Source organism: Amblyomma maculatum, chromosome 1 (assembly GCF_055883805.1).
Source record: "Amblyomma maculatum isolate TAMU_Amacu chromosome 1, ASM5588380v1, whole genome shotgun sequence".
NCBI lineage: Eukaryota > Metazoa > Arthropoda > Arachnida > Ixodida > Ixodidae > Amblyomma > Amblyomma maculatum.
In genome coordinates this window covers 461,096,687-461,114,993 of record NC_139344.1, presented here as the reverse complement: position 1 = coordinate 461,114,993, position 18,307 = coordinate 461,096,687, and the positions used below count along the sequence as shown (strand labels likewise).

General features: G+C 47.6%; 1 protein-coding gene across 1 annotated transcript in view; it reads left to right on the top strand.

Annotated features, from left to right (window-relative positions):
• Window positions 1-18,307, top strand: part of LOC146209785 (thromboxane-A synthase-like) — a 130,562-nt gene that overhangs the window by 74,920 nt on the left and 37,335 nt on the right. Inside the window, exon 12 of the mRNA XM_084581142.1 lies at window positions 2,140-2,231. Within this exon, the coding sequence (XP_084437268.1) occupies window positions 2,140-2,231 (92 nt within the window). The remainder of the gene's footprint in view (window positions 1-2,139; window positions 2,232-18,307) is intronic.

The following is an 18,307-nucleotide window of genomic DNA, read 5'->3' as shown; positions in this document are numbered from 1 at the left end:
TCGAACGATAGAGTATATAAGACAGCAAGATAAATATGCAAGGCAGAGGAACATACAAAATGGGTATGTACAGTGAGGTGTGATGGAGAACATATAATATTAAAACGTGAATATGCAAACTATGTAATGTGCGAGCAAACGTAGGGTCAAAATTTGGTCTACGCAATGTGATGTAGCCTTCGCAAGAACATGAAACCAAATGACAGAAAATTGATGCAAACCACGAAATAACGACGAATGAATGATGGTAAAAATCTGATGTGTACAGTGCCGTAGTACATGTAATACTACGCCCTCTAAAGAAACTTGAAGCCAACCACAGTTCTGACGCCATAACTGTTGTCAGAATCACCAGGCTCACTTAAACAACCTCTGCAGGAAGAGATGAGCAGGCTTTTATGCCGTCTTCGTCAGCACGTCCACTTTGGATGCGCCTTCTTGCCGGGAGTTTACTCGCAATTTTTTGAGCTGAATGAATAATAAAAAGCGTTTTATTATATTCGAATTACTGGAAATCGCAAAAAGAAACACACTGTGCAATTATTGCGTCTAAAGTCAGAAAGCATGGCCAAATATTCTGACTAACGAATGGCGTCCATCCTCTGAATTTCTCTCGAACTTCTCGTCAAAGTGGTGCTAAAAAGAGATAGGCCGCCGAAGACGATTATTAGGGCTAATTTGAATGAAAAAAAAAGAAATATTTAGAATAAAACTATCCACTTATGCGGGTAAAAATTTTACATTATAAGAATATTTCTGCATATTACCGACCTTCGCTCGTTTCTGAACGATTCGCTACCATGGACGCTGAATCCAGCAAACACAGGAAACGTTTGCGTTTCATAATGGATGCTGACTGCTTGGTTGCATGGAACGCATCATACACAGTCCTTTAGTTGCGTCCCAGAATAGCAACCAAGGTTGGGTATAAATGTATAACTGTAAGAATTGGATAAAAACAGAACAGTGAGGATATACTCCCCAGCAAAAGATCCGTTATATCGTTTAATAATAGTAGGGCGCAAACACACACACGCATCTAACAAAGTCGTAGGAGACTAGACGTGAGTGCCGCGAGATATCTACTGAGAGTTCAGGAAACATCGCAGTGAATCGGGTGGCCAGCCTCGCTCTCCGGATGATGCACCATGTGCTTTATTTCCGAAAAAAAAAAATCAGCCTTTGTTTTGCTTGTTTTATATTGACCCGAAATTGACAAGCGTGTAAACAGAACGGGCATGTTCTATGCAAAATAAACACCAGTGGTTTCCCTGAAAGTATAAGCGAAGCGAGTGAAGGTGTTTCGTTGTTAGTGTTAGCATTCCGCGCACTCAACTCCACAATCAGGGCACTACACGAGTATAAAGGCAATGTTCAAAACGAACATGTCTTCTCGCGCGCGTACGTATTTGCGTTCCTGTTGCTAATTAAACAGCAGTGATGTACACGAGTATAGCGTATTTACTGCAAAATATAGGTCGATAAGACTAAACCATCTTGCAACTTCGTCGCTACAGAAACCATCAGTTTGCCTCCAGCACTCCTACTTTACTTGGACTACTGACTTCACTCTGACTTGAGGGGAAAACGAAAACAACGTAGGTCTTTATGGGTGAATGCTCCCCACGCACATCGGTGTGCAAAAGCTCATCATACTCGCGAGGTTGCTGTACAAGCTCGGAAGTCACACAGTCTAACACTGTCAAACACGTGAAACCAGCAGGTAGTCTTCAGCAGTCACAGAGCCCCGAACACGCGAGCTTAGCTGCTTGTACCAAGCAGCTGCGGCCGCCGCGAGTACTCCGTGAATCAAAATGGCGTCGCAGCGGCGGCATGGGGCCGGTAACCTAAACCAACCTCAATGGTGGCGGTGACATCGAGACCCCAAACACTCTACCGTCAGCCGTTGAGGGAACGGAATCATGTGTCTCAGCATAAAATATGGTATACAATTCTGTGTGCGAAAAGAAAATTGAGTCTCGTCCTTAGAGTTTGTGTCGCAGGCTTAGTCTTATTGACTATGTGAATGTAGTTACATCGAGGGAGTGTTCAGGTTTTTGGAAATAACTATTGTCACGTTTCAAACAAGCTTTGTCTACATGGAACGGCGACGCTTATTTCTTTTGAATTTCTTTCCAGGGCAGGCTTGAGTTCGACGCCCTGGTGAAAGAGCTTAACTACTTGGACCAGGTCATCAAAGAGACGCTGCGGCTGTACCCACCCGGTCTCACGTAAGCTAGCTAGATGCACTTAGCGCACGCTTTCTAATGCTCGCTTATGCAGTTGAAATAAATTTTAGCCCATATGTTTTTCATAAATGTGCGAAGTGTTTACATGCATATATTTTGATTTTGGGGTTTCGGCTTCTGGTCAGTTCTGAGCAAAATGTCCTTCATTCGATCTTTCATCGCGCTGAACCCAAGCAGCTGTAAGGTGGCTTTACACCGTTGAACATTGTTCTATACAGCAAGCGCTTGGTGCATGAAAGAAAACTTTCGATATTAGCCTTCCACCAGCCAAATCCATCTCTAACGTATTCATTACTGCAAGAGTGTAGTTATTAGTGGAACATTCACTTATGCTCAGTATCCACAGGTCAAATTTGTTACCAGCCATTTCATTGCATAATCGCGATGTCTCTATACTTCGCCAGGTATTAAAAAGAGTGGAGTAAAATGACAAAAGAAAATTAGTGCCCTTTCAGGGTTTAAATGCGTTATAAGATGCATAAGAAATGTAATAAAGACAAACTATAGCAGAGAGAGCTTCAACCTCCTTACACATCTCAGCTGAGCGTGGGCACGTCTTCCAAAGTCTTGAATTGTTTTGAGGCTCAGGCGCCACGCCTGCTAGGGTGATTGGTAGCTTTGTGCCGCATAACATTGTCATCTTACTCCACGTAGTGTTAACATGCGTCTCTTATTGGTGGTGTCCAGCTGCTAGATTTCACGGTTACACCTGCGCCTACAGTGCTGTCCTTGCAATTGAGGAAACACTCGTCTTTAAGGTGCTTGCTGTGGTTGACTTGTGAAGAAAACAACCCTCCCACCCCGCTGTACGCTCGAGGTAAAGGGGTGTTGTACGTTGCTTGTTCTCCGAGAATACGTGGTGTTTCGGACAAAGGTTTACTTCACCTGAACATACCCCAGTCATATAGGCAGTTGTGACCTACATTGAACCAATTATCATCGAGCTCAATGTCGACGAAGGCTGTTACGTGATAGTTTGTAAGCTACTACCGATTTATACTTCGTAATTTAAGTCCGGTATGTCAGAAAGAATAAACTCTCAAGCACAATGGTAAAATGAACCCCATCACTCAAATATTCCTCACAAAATGGAAATAAATAAAATAACAGTGCAGAAATACTTTTATACACTAGTAGAAAGGCACGAGGATACAAGTTTAGCACGTAGTAGAGATATTGCCGCGAATTGTTTAAATCTTAATTTGTTTTTGTTTGACAGCCGCTGGCATGCGGCCTTATAATTGCAATTCTGACGCGCTTATCAATTCTGTACCCTGTGTTTGTTAATGCTCGTTGCCGTCATACGACGCGTTGTCATCTTTGTAGCGAACGATGCGCCGAGATCAGTCTCGAAGATTCCGATAACTTGCGTATGTTTCTACAATGCTCCAGGTTGTGCTAGTGGCAGTTTGCGACGTTATGTAGATTGTTCTGAGCAGCCTTTCAATTGAGCGTTGACGCGTGCGACGGGCATTCTCTGTTCGATTATCGACGAGCGCGTTTGTTGCTATCGCCGCCGCCGAGTTGCTTAGTTCTTTTGAGGCCTCAAGTCCGCCCAATAAAGAGTTTCTTCAGTGCAATCACCGACTCTTCATCTGTGTCATAGACCTGGTCGTCACCATGTGATATCTGGTGGAGGTGCTGCCCATGATCCTTCAAGCGAATACCTCAGCCTTGTTCCTGTCACCCTCGGGGACCAGCCGACGGGTCACCGAGCCAGCCGCCGACTCCAAGGCTTACAACCCGAACGCAGTCGGCGGCCTGATCCCGTTCGACTCCGGAAGGCATCAACTTTAAAAAATGACTCCATCAACAGCACCAGTCGTCTGTGTGCAGCACAGGGAGCCCCCATCTTTCAAGGACTACCCAGTGAAGATGCGGAAGTGTGGACGGACCTTTTGGATTGTGTAGTCGAATCCAACGACTGGAACGACGTTGCGAAACTAAGGCAAGTCTACTTTGTTCTTCAAGGCCATGCCCGAGTTTGGTTCGAAAATCACGAGACTCCTTTAAAGGATTGGGAGACATTCAAATCGGAGTTTTTGATGACCTTTGCAAGTTCTCTCCGAAAAGAAAGAGCTCAGGTCCTCCTCCAATCAAGACTTCAACTCTAAACGAGCCTGTCCTGGCCTACGTAGAGGAAATGGAGCGCCTCTTTCGCCGTGCCGACCCTAGCATGGCCGAAAGTGAAAAGTGAAATTTTTATTGCGAAGCCTTAAAGCGTCTCTTTTTGTAGGGCTGGTCAGAAATCCACCAAAAACTACGGCAGAATTTGAAAGTGAAGCTTCGACCATCGAGACAATGAAAAACACCTGGATGCGCCACTACGAACGACCACTCCAGGCGGTCTTCGCAAGCCCCCCTACAGCAGCGCATCTGCGAGCGGAGAGAGCCTTCGGGACCTCATACGGGAGATTGTGAGAAGAACGCCGGTTGCTGATGACATCCCAAGAAGCCCAGGTGGCAACGCTTAAGGATGTCGTCCGTGAAGAAGTCAAGCAGGCACTGGGTCTTCCACAAGTGGCGGTTCCGACTGCTCCAGTGCAAGAAGCAGCAGCCATGAACTATGCTGCTGCATTACGTCGTCCTGCACCCCGACTTGACCTTCCTGGCCCTCGTCGCTACCGCCCTGTAGCGATGGCTGGGGGCCAGAGGGTGGCCCCCTTGGCCATCGCCCATCAAGCTTATTTTAACATTTTATTCGTCCTCTCGAACTGAGAAAAAAACATACAAAAAAGGAGTGAGAGCCCGGACCAGCAAAAGCTTTGCCAGGCTTAAAAACAATAAAAATAAATAAAAGCGAACATAAGCTCGAGAAAAAAAAAACTTAAAAAAAGCGAAAGAAGGTATTAAAAAATTCGAGGACCATCTCGCAAGGTGGTCCATGCTGGCTTAGAAGAATAAAAACCCAGAAGGTAGCATCCACACCTGCATATGAAACAAAAACAGGAACCAGAACCAAAAAAGAAGGCAACAGCAGCAAAACAAGTCATACAGAATGACAAATAACGTGCGGAGGAAGAGGCAGACGTACAAAACCCAAAACATAAGAAAAAAGGGAGACTGAGGATGAACAGTAAACAGCACCGTCCCCAAAAAAGAAATTTGCGGTCTCCTACGGCATTGTAATTATTGGTCCACAAGTTCACAAAGAGGAAAAATACTAAATTTAAGAGCAGAAGAATCAAACAAACAAAAAAGCTTTGTAGTGTCTTGATACGTCTTTGTATAGGTACTGTCAGGGTATCTCAGCATAGGAAATTATTGAGGGAGTCCAGCGCTTTCTAAATGCATACTTGTAAGGCTTGCTAAAAAGGAATTTCCATGTAGCATTTGAGCATAGTTCCTCTACATAATTGTCATGCGTGTGCCTTATGTTAGCTGTATAGAATGCAAGAGCTTTATAACAAGTTGAGCGTTGGTACATTCTCTGTGTGGGATCGGAAATACATTGAAAACGACGTCGACGGTGAGGGCTCCATGCGCAAATCAACCGACCACCAAACAGACCCCTCAGGAAATGTAGGTTTAACAGAACTTAAGCTTTCATTACAGAGTTTGATAAAGATCTGATTAAATTTTGAAAGAACACTATCAGGGGCAGGCGTTGAATAGATCTGATTATTGTAAAAATGCTGGAACCAATTCAGACGCTAATTGGGAAATTAAGCGACATGAATTGGCTCTAGTAAGCCTCTTAAACTGTGATAAAGGTTGAGAAATGAAAGAAAAAGAAATAAATCTGTGCTCAGAAAGGGATGAATCTGGCATAACTTCCCCAAAATAAGCCTCGTTAAGTAAGTTTGGGCAACTGAATGTGTTGTCAATTGAACTTGAAGCGTACAGAGTTTCATATGTTGGCAAGGAATTTGAAATATTAGTAACAACCAAGTTATTGGATGCGGCAAAATGCTTGAACGTGAGTTCCTCTTAGGGACGTAGCACTTCCACCCGAAAGAATGTTTTTTGCATTAAAGTCGCCACAAATGATAATATTATCTGAAGGTGAAGTCTGTACACAAGCTGCAAGCAAATCAGGAAAGCTTTTGATATCTGCGCGCGGTGGTATACATACTTCTATGAAAAGAAACTTTTAAGTCTATGTCGAACACAAAATGGCAACAAGCGCAGGAGAAATGAGAGTAGGAAAGACATCAAAATTAATATTGTGGAGCAATACAACACAGCACGGATTTTCAGTACAATAAATTTAATAAATGAAGGGAGAACTCCTGCAAATTCTTTTTTAGGGTAATGGATGGATCGCAGACAGCAGTTATTGTGATGTCATTACCTTGAATGCATTTAACCATCGGGGCAGTCGCACAGCGTGTGTGATCTAAATTTAGTTGTAAGAACTTAACATTAAGGTTGGGACGAGAGGTTGCCGTGGTCCTAAAAGCCATAGTTGATTTTTGCCCGTATTCGAGCCACTCGATTCTGCAAGATAGTGCAGGTGACGTCACCAGCAGGATGGGCACAAGGGTGACCTGATGTTGCGCATGGGGCGCATTTTACGTTTTGGTCCTTAATCGGTCTGGGACACGGAGCAAGGGGGTACGAACCAGCGCATCGAGTATAACACGGCTTATCCGGGGAAGCTCTTTGTGTACAAGCTCGAAAGGCATGACCATACTGTGCACAAAATATACATAAAGCCACATGTAGATCCTCCTAGACTTCCACTGAAGTCAGACCGATCATGACCCGACGTGCGGCGCGAAGTCGGGAGAAGGCGGGAGGGTCGACCTCAATGATGTGCACCCGCTGCCCAGATCACTGAGTAAAAGAAAGTCTGACCTTGCATGTTTCGGGATTGAGACATAATCCGGGGTTTCTACGGTTGACGACCGAACCATCTCATCTGGGAGGACGCCCGTGTCAACATCTGACAGCCGAACGTCCGGGTTTCTCCTCGAAAGACCCCGGAGCATAACTGAGACGTCGGTGGCCTCAATGCTGGGGATGGCTGCCCTAAAACTCTTGATATTTCCTGGTCCTTTGAAGTTACTATCAAGACACGACGCGTGGGCCGGAGGTTGAGAGCGCCAATGCACTCGGATTCTCGGTCTATTGATGCCTTGAGCAGAGTTGCAACTTCTTGCCCCACATGATTTGTAGCGGCCGCAGACGTTAAGGCCATCTGGTGAGGTTCAACAGTATAATGCTCGTCAAGCCTTATAGAGTCCTGAATACCGTCTATTGATCTGCGAATTGCTTCGCGAGGTGCTAAGGATTATGGAGAGGCCCGCAACGTTGCCGAAAAGGTCCGAGAAACATTACGTCCAGTCTTCAGCGGATTAACTTCAATAGGAGATGTCCTACAAGAAAGCTGCGAGTTGTGAACCTTAAGAACTTCTATTTCCCGGTTGTGAGAAGAGATTTGGTCGTGTAGAGAACGGATGCGCTCCCTGTCCCGAACCGCACAGCCAAAAAAGCGCATTGTCTGTGCATGCATTCAGAAAAGAAGCCAGGAAGACGAGGACAGCATGAACTCCAGGGCCAATCTTGCCTGTGCTGGCGTTGATTGTAGATATCAGCTGCTCGTGCGCCCTCAACATGGCAGCGTCGGAACCCAGCGGAAGTTCATCAAGATCTGTGGACAGCTCAAAGGCCGCAGGATGCGGGGACCGGCTAGGTAAGGTTGTCAGATGAGTCAAATTCACCTCCAAAGGCGAATGCGAGTCGGAATCAGCATTAACTTCTGGGGTAGATTCCTGCAAGAAAGGAGTAAAGTCCGGGAGGCCAGCCTTACTGTCCTAAGAAATCGTTGTGGCTAGAGCGTGCGCGGCGGAATCAGCAGGAAGATAAGCGTTGCAAGCAACAGCCACCGTGTCAGCCATGGTCGTTCGAGTAACTGTAGGACCTACCCAGGCTGCCAGCTGAGCCCTGAAGGTTGCAACGTAACGCTTCTCCGTGGTAGGACGCCAGTAGAAGTCCCCCGGAAGGTCTCTCGAAGAAGACAGGGGCCCTACGAGCAAACGCACTTGAAAAAGGGACCCTGGAGGCTCGATAAAACCAAATATTCCGGAGCACCAAAAGCTGCTTCCTTCTTCTTTCGTCTTTGTTATCCACCCCTCGTCAAACCCACAAGCGACGCCCAAACCCTAGGAAGTGCGACGCCTGGAGGGCTGCGAACAACCGGTCATTATGCTTCCCTTAAAGTGAGGCCGGCCACATCCTACACCACTGCTCTTACAGACGTATCGGCCTGCGAGGCTTTGCCATGGACGCCCCACGACCCCGTTTTGGCGAGCGACCCCAAGAATTCGACGCCTTCCTGCGGAGAAGAGAGCACGCGTCGTTAATTCGTCTGTTACGCTCACACTCGCCGTACAGGGCACGTTTTGCGTCGCCAGGCCGTACCTGCGATCACAGTGTGCGCGGAAGGTCCCCAAGCCCGCGCAGGGGAAAATAAATAGAGCTACCTTTGGAGGCGAGGTTTCACGGCAAAAACACAAAGATCCTCTATCGCCAACGACGAGTCACGACGACAGCAATCGAAACGCCGATCCACATGACGACAACGTCGACGAGATCACGACCTCACTTCAAGTTGACATCACCACCCAGAAAAGTAAGGACAGCGTGCCCCGGTCGTGACCTCAGCACGAGACGAAGCAGAGATCGAACACCGAAGCAAACGTGCAATACTAGAACGTGAATAAGCGACACTGAGATTGCTGTCGACGAATGCACGGTTACCGCCTACGGAACCGACTGCTCTGTCATCAGTGGAGCTTTCACCGCCCAGCTCAAGAGAGTGACGACCACTTATGACGGCTCGCTAATACGCACCGCTGGTGGTATCCTCTGTCTGGGCGATGCACCGCAAGGGTTACAGTAAATGAACGTACCTACCCTACCAGCTACGTTGTCCTACAGCACTGTTCCCGAAACGTGACTCTGGGCATGGATTTTCTTAACGAACATCGAGTGATCATCGACCTGCGATTCAAACTCATCAAGCCCTCGACCGACAAAACTATACATGCTACGAGAACGTCAACGCATCACGTCGCTTTTGACGTCCTCGACGGAGAATTGACCGTACCGCCCTGATCAAGCATAATCGTCCCTGTGGTCACAAAAGAAGGGGAAATAACCCTATTGCAAAAACCAGCGTCTCCAGTGCGAAACCAGTAAGACTTTCGCGCTGGTTTTGCACTGAATCTGCTGGGCACGCTGGAGGTCTGCGATATTCACTGGAGCAGTAACGGGAAGACACTGGCTGCACTGGTGCGATGGGAGAAAAACGCTGGGATTAGCCTTTTGACGCTGGGTGTCTCGCTGGCATCCGCGATCCACTGGGAGAAGCGCTGTATGTGCGCTGGGGCCGCACTGGTCCCAGTGCCCTAGTATTGCCGGTGCGGCCTGCGGCGTCAGCCGGGTAGCAACCCTCAGGGGCCAACAGGGCAACAGCGTACTCGCAATCGACCATCGGGGCGCATATGAAAAATACGGTTCAAGCAAGCACTTTTTGCTGCGAAGTCGTTGTGCATTTGTAAGGCAGTACCTTTTTTCTAGAGTTTTCATGTTTTGATAGGTCGTTTCGAGCGTTTCGAGAGAGACCATGACCGCCGCGCCTCTATCTCATGACACACTGATGATTAACGCCCAACTAAAGCTGGAATTGAATAATGTGGGCTACCATGCATAACCAACTTGACAGCTGATCTTAAGGGCATTCTAACACAATGATTACTGCCAAAATGTTCAATGCGGGCTCAATCGCAGGCGAGCGTAGCCTACACCACGGCCCAGTATAAACAGCAGAAAGAAAAAGCTAAAAGGAGGAAGAGAGTAGTTTACCGAGCGATGGGCCCATGAGAGAAAAAGCAACGACACACAGCGCTTGTAATGCATAATATTTGGCGTGTTTCTCAAGCTTTTGCGCTCCTTCTTACTCTGCGTATGAAGCAGCCGCGCCCTCGGTCATCGCAATACTTCCCGAAATGTTTACATACAAATAAGGCTTAGTTACACACAATATAGTGTTGTCACTGCTGCGCTTGCCGGTATTGAAGCTTGGTCGCACTTTTTTCCTTGAAGGTTTGTACTAAAGCTCCGTGTTCAGCGAACCGCACGCTCACGGTAGCAGAGCACCACCGAAGAGCCGGCGTTGGTAAATTTGCCAGCGATGATAAAACTCCACATGTTAAAATGATTCCAGTGCACAAAATAGCTCGCATAGGCACCCAGAACATTAGTTTCAAGTCGTGAGAGCAGACAGCAAGCTCCAATGATCAAGAAGTTGTAATTGTTAGAGCGGTAGCAATAAGGGGGGGGGGGGGGGGGGGGGGGGGAGGCTGTAGTCTGCGAAGCATGAGGTCCCAACCATATAAATGCGGGTCATGACATAAAATGCACAAATGTTTTAAAAAATTCCAGTTGTGCGCGTGGTCGAGTCTTTAACTCGCCGAAAGAGAGTTAAAGATGATGCATCTATATGTGCGGAAGATGGTTTTAAAGTTTTGTTTCCTACGTGACCAAAAAGATGCATTCCTGAGAACCTTTATGCAAATCATGCTATCCAGTGCAATTTCAGAGTTTATAGTCTCTTCATGATCTGCTCGGGGATACACTGTGTCACGCTTCCTGCGAGAAGTGGTGTGGTCGTTCAGGACTTTGCGCGTGCGGTACTCTGTAGAGTATTTAGCGACAGTACCGCCTAAGCGGCTGTACAAGGATCTTATTTCATTCACAATTATTCCCAGCTCCATTGTACAGAACCTTATACTGTGAAGGCCATGACTGTTGCACCGGGTGAAAAACATTCTTTTTTAAATTGCATACAGAAACCCTCATGGAAGAAAAGAGCCTTTTTGTACCTATGGGCTCAAACTGTCTACTATGTAGGAAACCTGAAACAGTTGAGCACGTGTTTCTGGATTGTTCGGATGCGGTGTTTTACTGAGATGGGTGTTACAAAGGACACTTAAAAAGGACCTGTCACTGACGCCACGTAGAATTCGGTACTTGACAACTGTTAATGATGATTTTCACTATGACCTCATCATGCTATTGGGCCTTCACAGTATTTGGAGGAGTAGGGTGGCTTATAGACACTGTGATGTCGATGCACGATCTGTATGTGATTATTTTGTTGAACAAGTGTATAAACTAAAATAAATTTTGAAGCAGTAAGACGCTGCGGAGGAGGTCTTGAGTCTGATGGGCGAACTTGTAATGAAAGTCCATTAGACACGGTTGTCAGCCAAGGGGCATGACAACCACGATCGTTTACTGATGTATTTGTAACAATTCATGCAGTAAAGAAAAAAAATGTCAGCGTGGTCGACCACTTCTACCTACGGCCACCGGCGTGTACGGACGCAGAAGCATGAGCTCCGGCGGAGCGGCGTTTGCGGCCAAGGCCGGCCGCGGAAACAGGTTTTTTGACGCTTCGGCTGACGAGTATCAGGTGATTCTGCCAAGTTTGCCAACCGGGCGCATTGTGCTTAATACTGTTTTCATGCATGCTGATGTGAAGGCTCGACCATACCGAGTTGAAGACTTCAGGGACGCGTTGGTTCGTCATGGATTGCTCCCAGAGGTGGTCGCCCTGGAGGCGTACCAAATGAACCACGTTTGGGCAGTGACGTTTAAAGACGCCGAGGCCACACGTAAGCTGCTCGCTGTCAGTGATGTGAAAGTGAAGGACCATCGCTGTGTAATCGTCGACCCCAACGACCAGGGAGTCCGGTTAAAGATTCACTGGCTGTTGCATGGCGTTCCTGACGAAGACGTGCGAGCCGCACTGTTGCCGTATGGGACGGTGTCTGACATCGCAAGGGAAAGGTGGCGCGCACAAGGCGTCACCGACAAAGGGTCAACTACGCGCACCGTGTCCCTAAAACTGAAGACAGGGGTGAAAATTGACGACATCCCACACCAGCTGCGAGTTGCCGGTGAGCCAGCGCTCGTCGTCGTTCCGGGCAGGGCTCCCCTGTGCCTTCGCTGCAAGACGACGGGTCACATCCGGAAGGAGTGCCAGGTTCCGCGCTGCGCTCGTTGTCGTCGTTTCGGCCACGACGAACCGCAGTGTGTAAAGACGTATGCAAACGTCGCAGGGCCCGTGAGGAACGACGACATGTCGGAACACCTCATGGACGAGGCGGATGCGGAAGAAGCAGCTAAGGAGTCAGGCACCAGCTCAGCAGAAACAACGGTCACTCCCCCCTCCCCAAACGCGGACGAGGTCAAGGAACAGGGTGTCAAGAATTTGCAAGCGTGTTCCGTCGGCGTCGCGGACGCTAAGGTGGCCAGCAGCAGCAACTCAACTGGGGACACGGAGGTCAGTCACAGCACAGTATTCATTCATGAGACAGACAGCATGGTCGAATCTGAGGCAGCGAACTCGGCAGCGGTAGCGAAGCGGACACACGACAACACGGAGGACCGAACACCAGGTCACGAGAATGCAGACGTCGAAGGTCCGCCGACAAAGACTTCCACGGCGGTACGGCGGGCGTCCTATCGGACTAGGTCGAACTTGTTAGAGAAAAGAGGGGGGGCTGCATCGCTCCCACCTCAGACTTAACACCTGACACCATGGAGGGGTGCTCGGCCACAGACATCACTAAAGGTATGACCATGCTCCCGGGTATTCGTTCATCGCCAATGATTTGTCTAGACAAAGCCATTAGATTCGCGACTATTAATGTTCGAGGGCTCGCAGCAAGGCGCAAGCAAAATCAACTGTTTCGTTTGGTTAGCGAGCTGGAGCTAGACGTCATCGCGATTCAGGAAACTAAAGTTGATGGCGAAGAAGAAACCGGTAGAATGGTTAGCCTTTTTACTTCAAGATACAATGCCGTTGTAAGTCATGCAGTTGGAGCAGCGGCTGGTTGTGTGCTGTTTGTGCGTCAGTGCCTTGGTGTCACAATTCAAGCTGTCACGACTTGTGCGTATGGCCGCTTCGTTGTTTGCGATCTCGTGCTGTATTCATACGAATGGCGCATCATTTGTGTTTATGCACCGAACAGCGTGGGCGAAAGGCGCGATTTCTTTGAAGGTATTCGTCAGTATTGCAACTCTGAAAGGCTAACTGTGATAATGGGAGACTTCAATTGTGTACTCTCCGCATCAGATAAAACGAGTAGAAGGCCGCATAGTGATGCCAGCACCTGTGTTCTCGCAGAATTGGTAAATGAGTTTAACCTTGTTGGTGTGGCTGGGTGTCTGGAGGGTGGACGAGCGGCACAGTTCACTCCTTTACAGGCTTCTAGCCACGCTCGACTCGATAGGATGTACATATCTCTTGATCTGGTGCCTGTATGCCACGAATACCACGTTAAGCCAGTATCGTTCAGCGATCACTGCTTGGTCACCGTCACTATCGCTGGAAACAAAACTAAAAGTCAAGGATTTGACTGGCAAATGTGGAAGTTAAATTCAAAATTATTATCTGATGACAGTTTCCAAGCCGACGTTGGAAGGCATATAGCAAATATGAATGACAAAGGCGTAACAAAGTTAGGGGCTAAATGGGAGGTTTTTAAACAGAATGTCAAAATGACAGCATTGGAAAGATCGAGCGCTATAGCCAGACAAGAAAGGGCCGAAGAAAGGTCCCTTCACGTGAATCTACAGCGTCTAATCGATGTGGAAAGCAATAACCCCGGTTTGTTTATAGACGACATACGAGCCCTTAAGGGCAAGCTTGAACTACTCGACGCTGACCGATATCGCGGTGCCCTTGTCAGAGCTAGAGCCGAACGGCTGATAAGGGGGGAAGGTTCGACAAAAAGGGCGTTAGGCACAGAAAAGTGGCACGCTCGAAGGAATCAGATAGATGAAATTGAATACCAAGGGACCATTACCAATGAAAAGAAAGAAATCCAGCAAGCTTTCTTCGAGCATTATCGTCAGCAGTTCGCACGATGTGCAGTTGATATCGACAGTTTCAAGAGAGTTTATTTGCCTTTAATGCCACAACTCGACGAAAAGACGACACGTGTGCTAGAGACCCCCATCACGGAGGACGAAGTGAAATGCGCTATTGGGAATTTGAACCCCGGCAAATCGCCTGGCCCTGATGGACTTAGCGCCGCATTTTATAAAGCTTTCCAGGATTTTCTCTCGCCGGTACTGGAAAAAGTGAATAATGAAGCATATGACCTTAATGTGCTGCCGCCGTCCTTTGCATCTTCTCATACTGTGCTAATTCCCAAAACGGAGGACCGAGGTCAATTACGCAGTGTTACCTCTTACCGGCCGATTAGTTTAACCAATGTCGACTATAAAATTTTTATGAAAATACTAGCTAAAAGACTGCGAACAGTTATTAAAGATATTGTTGGAGACCACCAAACATGCGGTGTTAAAGACAGGTCCATTTTTACGAACATTCACATCGCGAAGGCCATTCTTGAATGTTGCGATGCTGGTGGACTTGGAGTAGCAATGCTCCAAATAGATCTTGAAAAGGCTTTTGATAGAGTGCCCCACGACTTGCTTTTGTGTATATTAGACTATGTCAAGGTCGGATGCGTCATCAGAGAAGGAGTGGCTATGGCTTACAGTGCTTGTACAACTGGACTAATTGTGAACAAATCTGTCGGTGACAGTATTGCTGTCCAACGCACAGTTCGTCAAGGTTGCCCCCTTTCACCTCTTCTCTTTTGTATCTATCTTGAACCCTTATGTTTAAGCATTATCAAGCATGAGAAAATGCGGGGCTTCAAGCTGCATCAAGCAGAAGTGAAGCTTTTGGCTTATGCCGATGATGTCGCGATGTTTTGTGTAGACTACGAAAGCATCGTAGAAGGTGTGAAAACTGTAAAAGATTTTTGCGCTGTAAGCGGCAGTGCTGTTAACTGGGGCAAGTGCCTGGGCTTCTGGCACGGTGACTGGCCAGCGACCCCAGGCATTTTTGCTAACATGAAATTTGTTACCAACCCTGTCAGCTACCTTGGTACCCCTCTTGAATCGTATCGAGACAGTGACCCATACTGGAAAAACCAAGTCTGTAAATTGAAAGACAGAGTGGACAAATGGAATGCATGGCAGTGGTCGGTGTTTGCGAAGGCCACGATTTGTAATTTGTTTTTAGTGACAAAAGTTTGGTACGTGCTTCAAGTGTTATATTGTTCAAGAGCTAATGTCCAAAAGATGCATCGTATCTTTGCCGTCTTTGTGTGGGGGTCTTCGTGGGAACGGACAAGTCGGACAAATCTCTTCCGCCGGGTGAAGGACGGCGGGCTTGGTTTGGCACATCTGTTTCTGCGCCAGTTAGTCAATCGTTTCATGTTTTTGAGGAATGTGAAAAATCCATTTCTTCGTACGGTCTGTCAGTTACGCCTGGGTCAAGCTCTCCCGGGAATTGTCGTTTCTTCTGGCCGCATGTCAGGAGGTGTCCACGGGTATCTAAGGGAAGTGGTCTTGGCGTACAGGTTCTTGATGGTGCGGTTTACTTTAGACTATTTGTCGAGTGTAAACCGGAAAAAACTGTATAAAGACTTGTGCGATGTGGTGCTTCCAGAACCGTTGTACTGAGCTGTGTACTCGTCTACCGGGGGCAAAAATGTTCTTAAAAGAGTGAAGAGGATCATGGTGCCGGCAGGGATGAAAACGTTCTTTTTTAAGCTGCACACTGGAACATTGGAGGTAAAGAAATGGAAGGAACAGAAAGGGCTTTTTGTACCCTGGGGTGTCCACTGCATAATATGCAGGAAAGAGGAGACGATTGAACACGTGTTTCTCGAATGCTGGGACGCCGTCTTTTTATGGGACGTGCTCCAGAGGACGCTTAAAAAGGAACTACCCATAAGCCCACATGGTATTCGATTCTTGCCAGTAGAAGCGAACAATGATACACCGTTGGATCTTTTGATGCTACTGGCTCTCCACAGCATATGGAAAGGCAGAATGGCTGTAGAGCATGGTAACGTCGATGCACGTTCAGCGAGACAGCTCTTTAGAGAGAGCATACGGGCATATGTGGATGAACAGAAAGCGTTAAAACTAGAGTCAGAATGGTTGGTTAGTTTTGGAGGGTTGTCACATATGAGGGATTTTTATTCCGACAACTTCAGCTAAGGAAGGCCGAAGCTTTAAGTCAATGCTTGATCTTTTATTTTGTCATGTTATTGATGTCACATGTGTCTTTTTTGTGTACGTCCTCGGTCAGGAAATAAAGAAAAAAAAAGCGTGGTCGAGTGGTTAGCGTGCTGAGTTAGTTAATAAGATGTGCCTAGGGACTGAGTTCGAAGCGCGCTTGGTGCGTTCATTTGTTGTTCCTTTTCTTTAGATTTTTTTATGTACCTAACTTGTTTCGTCGCTTTTTTATTTTTAATTGTTTATCCCACGCCTTTTTTTCTCCGGGCGAACAGTGCCGCCAGTGCGGAGCGTCCCAGTATGCCGCGTCCCAGTGCGCCCAGTTTCCAGCGTCATACTGGGACCATAATCAGGTATGACGCTTGGGCGCTGGGACCCAGTGGCACTGGTTTTTGCAATAGGGAACGGAAGGGGTTCTCAAAGAAAACACTCAGTTGTTACTGGATAGAGGACTTGACATTGCAAGAGGCATCGTCCGTTTTCGTCATGGAGAAGTCTATGTGCTCGCACGAACTTCACCGATGAAAACTGGGAACTGAACAAGGGCACGACGATTGCTTACCTTGGCAAGCTAGCGGAAACCCGAGAAGTGTTCGCCCTCTCCAACCAACTTGAAGACGATGCACCCAACCGAGCCAAGGAGCTAAATGTCAACAATAACTCAGCGCTCACCCGAGACAGACAAGACCAGATTGGCACTCTTCTTGAAAACCACAGCGAGTGCTTTTCTTCAGCGTTGAAGGTGGTCAAACTCCGTTACCAAGGCATCGCATCATCACGGACGAAAACACTCGACCGCTGTCAAAGCCCCTACCGTGTATCGCCGCGAGAACGTCAGGCCATATGTGATCAAGTTGAATAAATGCTTCGTGATGATGTGATCCAGCCATCGAAGTGCCCCTGGGCGGCACCAGTCGTTCTGGTGAAGAACAATGACGGGACACTTCGCTTTTGCGTCAGTTACCACCGCCTATACAGCATAAGGAAGATGTTTGCCCTCTTCTTCGCATCGACAACACTCTCGACCGGCTCTGGAATGCAAGGTACTTTTCATCGCAAGACCCGAAGAGCGGATATTGGCAAATTGAGGTCGACGAAAGAGATCGCGTGAAGACCTCATTCCTCAAAACAGGTGGCCTTTTCGAGTTGAAGGTGATGTCATTCGGCCTCTGCTCCGCACCAGCGACGTCTCAACGAGTAAAGAACACTTTGCTGGCAGGCTTGAAGTGGCAGATTTGTCTGGTATACTTGGAACGTGTTGCCTTCTACTCTAACTTTGAAGAGCGCCTAAAAAGGCTTCAGTCAGTGCTAGAAGCTATAAGGTCATCAGGGCTAACTTTGAAAGCAGTGAAATACCACTTTGGCTTCAAGGAACGGCGGTTTCTAAGTCATATCTTTAGCAAGGATGGTGGTCACACTGACCCTGAGAAAATGGCTGCGATCGCGCACGTTCCATCGCCAGCCAACCAGAAAGCCGTGTGCGGGTTCCTTTGGCTGCGCGCTTAATATCGGCAATGTGTCAGGGACGTTTCGCGCATCGAACAACCGTTGGCGTAGCTTCCAAAGGCTGACGTACCTTTTAAATGGGAAGCGCCCCAAAAAGAAGCCTTCGACGAACTTAAGCGCCGCCTGCAGTGCCCTTCGCTACTTGGTCACTTTGACGAAAACACCCAGACCAAAATTCATACTGACGCGAGCAGTGTGGGCCTAGGTGCTGTTCTTGTCTAGAAGAGTAACGGACAAGAGAAAGTAATCGCTTACGGTAGCAGGTCCCTCACAAAAGCCGAAGTCAATTACTCAACGACTGATAAGGAGTGCCTCGCGATCATCTGGGCCACTTCTAAGTTTCGCCCATACTATACGGTCGACCATTCAAGGTGGTACGCGACCACCACACGCTCTTCTGGCTGGCTGATTTGAAAGATCCCTTTGGCCGCCTTGCCAGATGGAGCCTACGACTTCAAGAATTTGACATGACTGTAGTCTATAAATCGGGC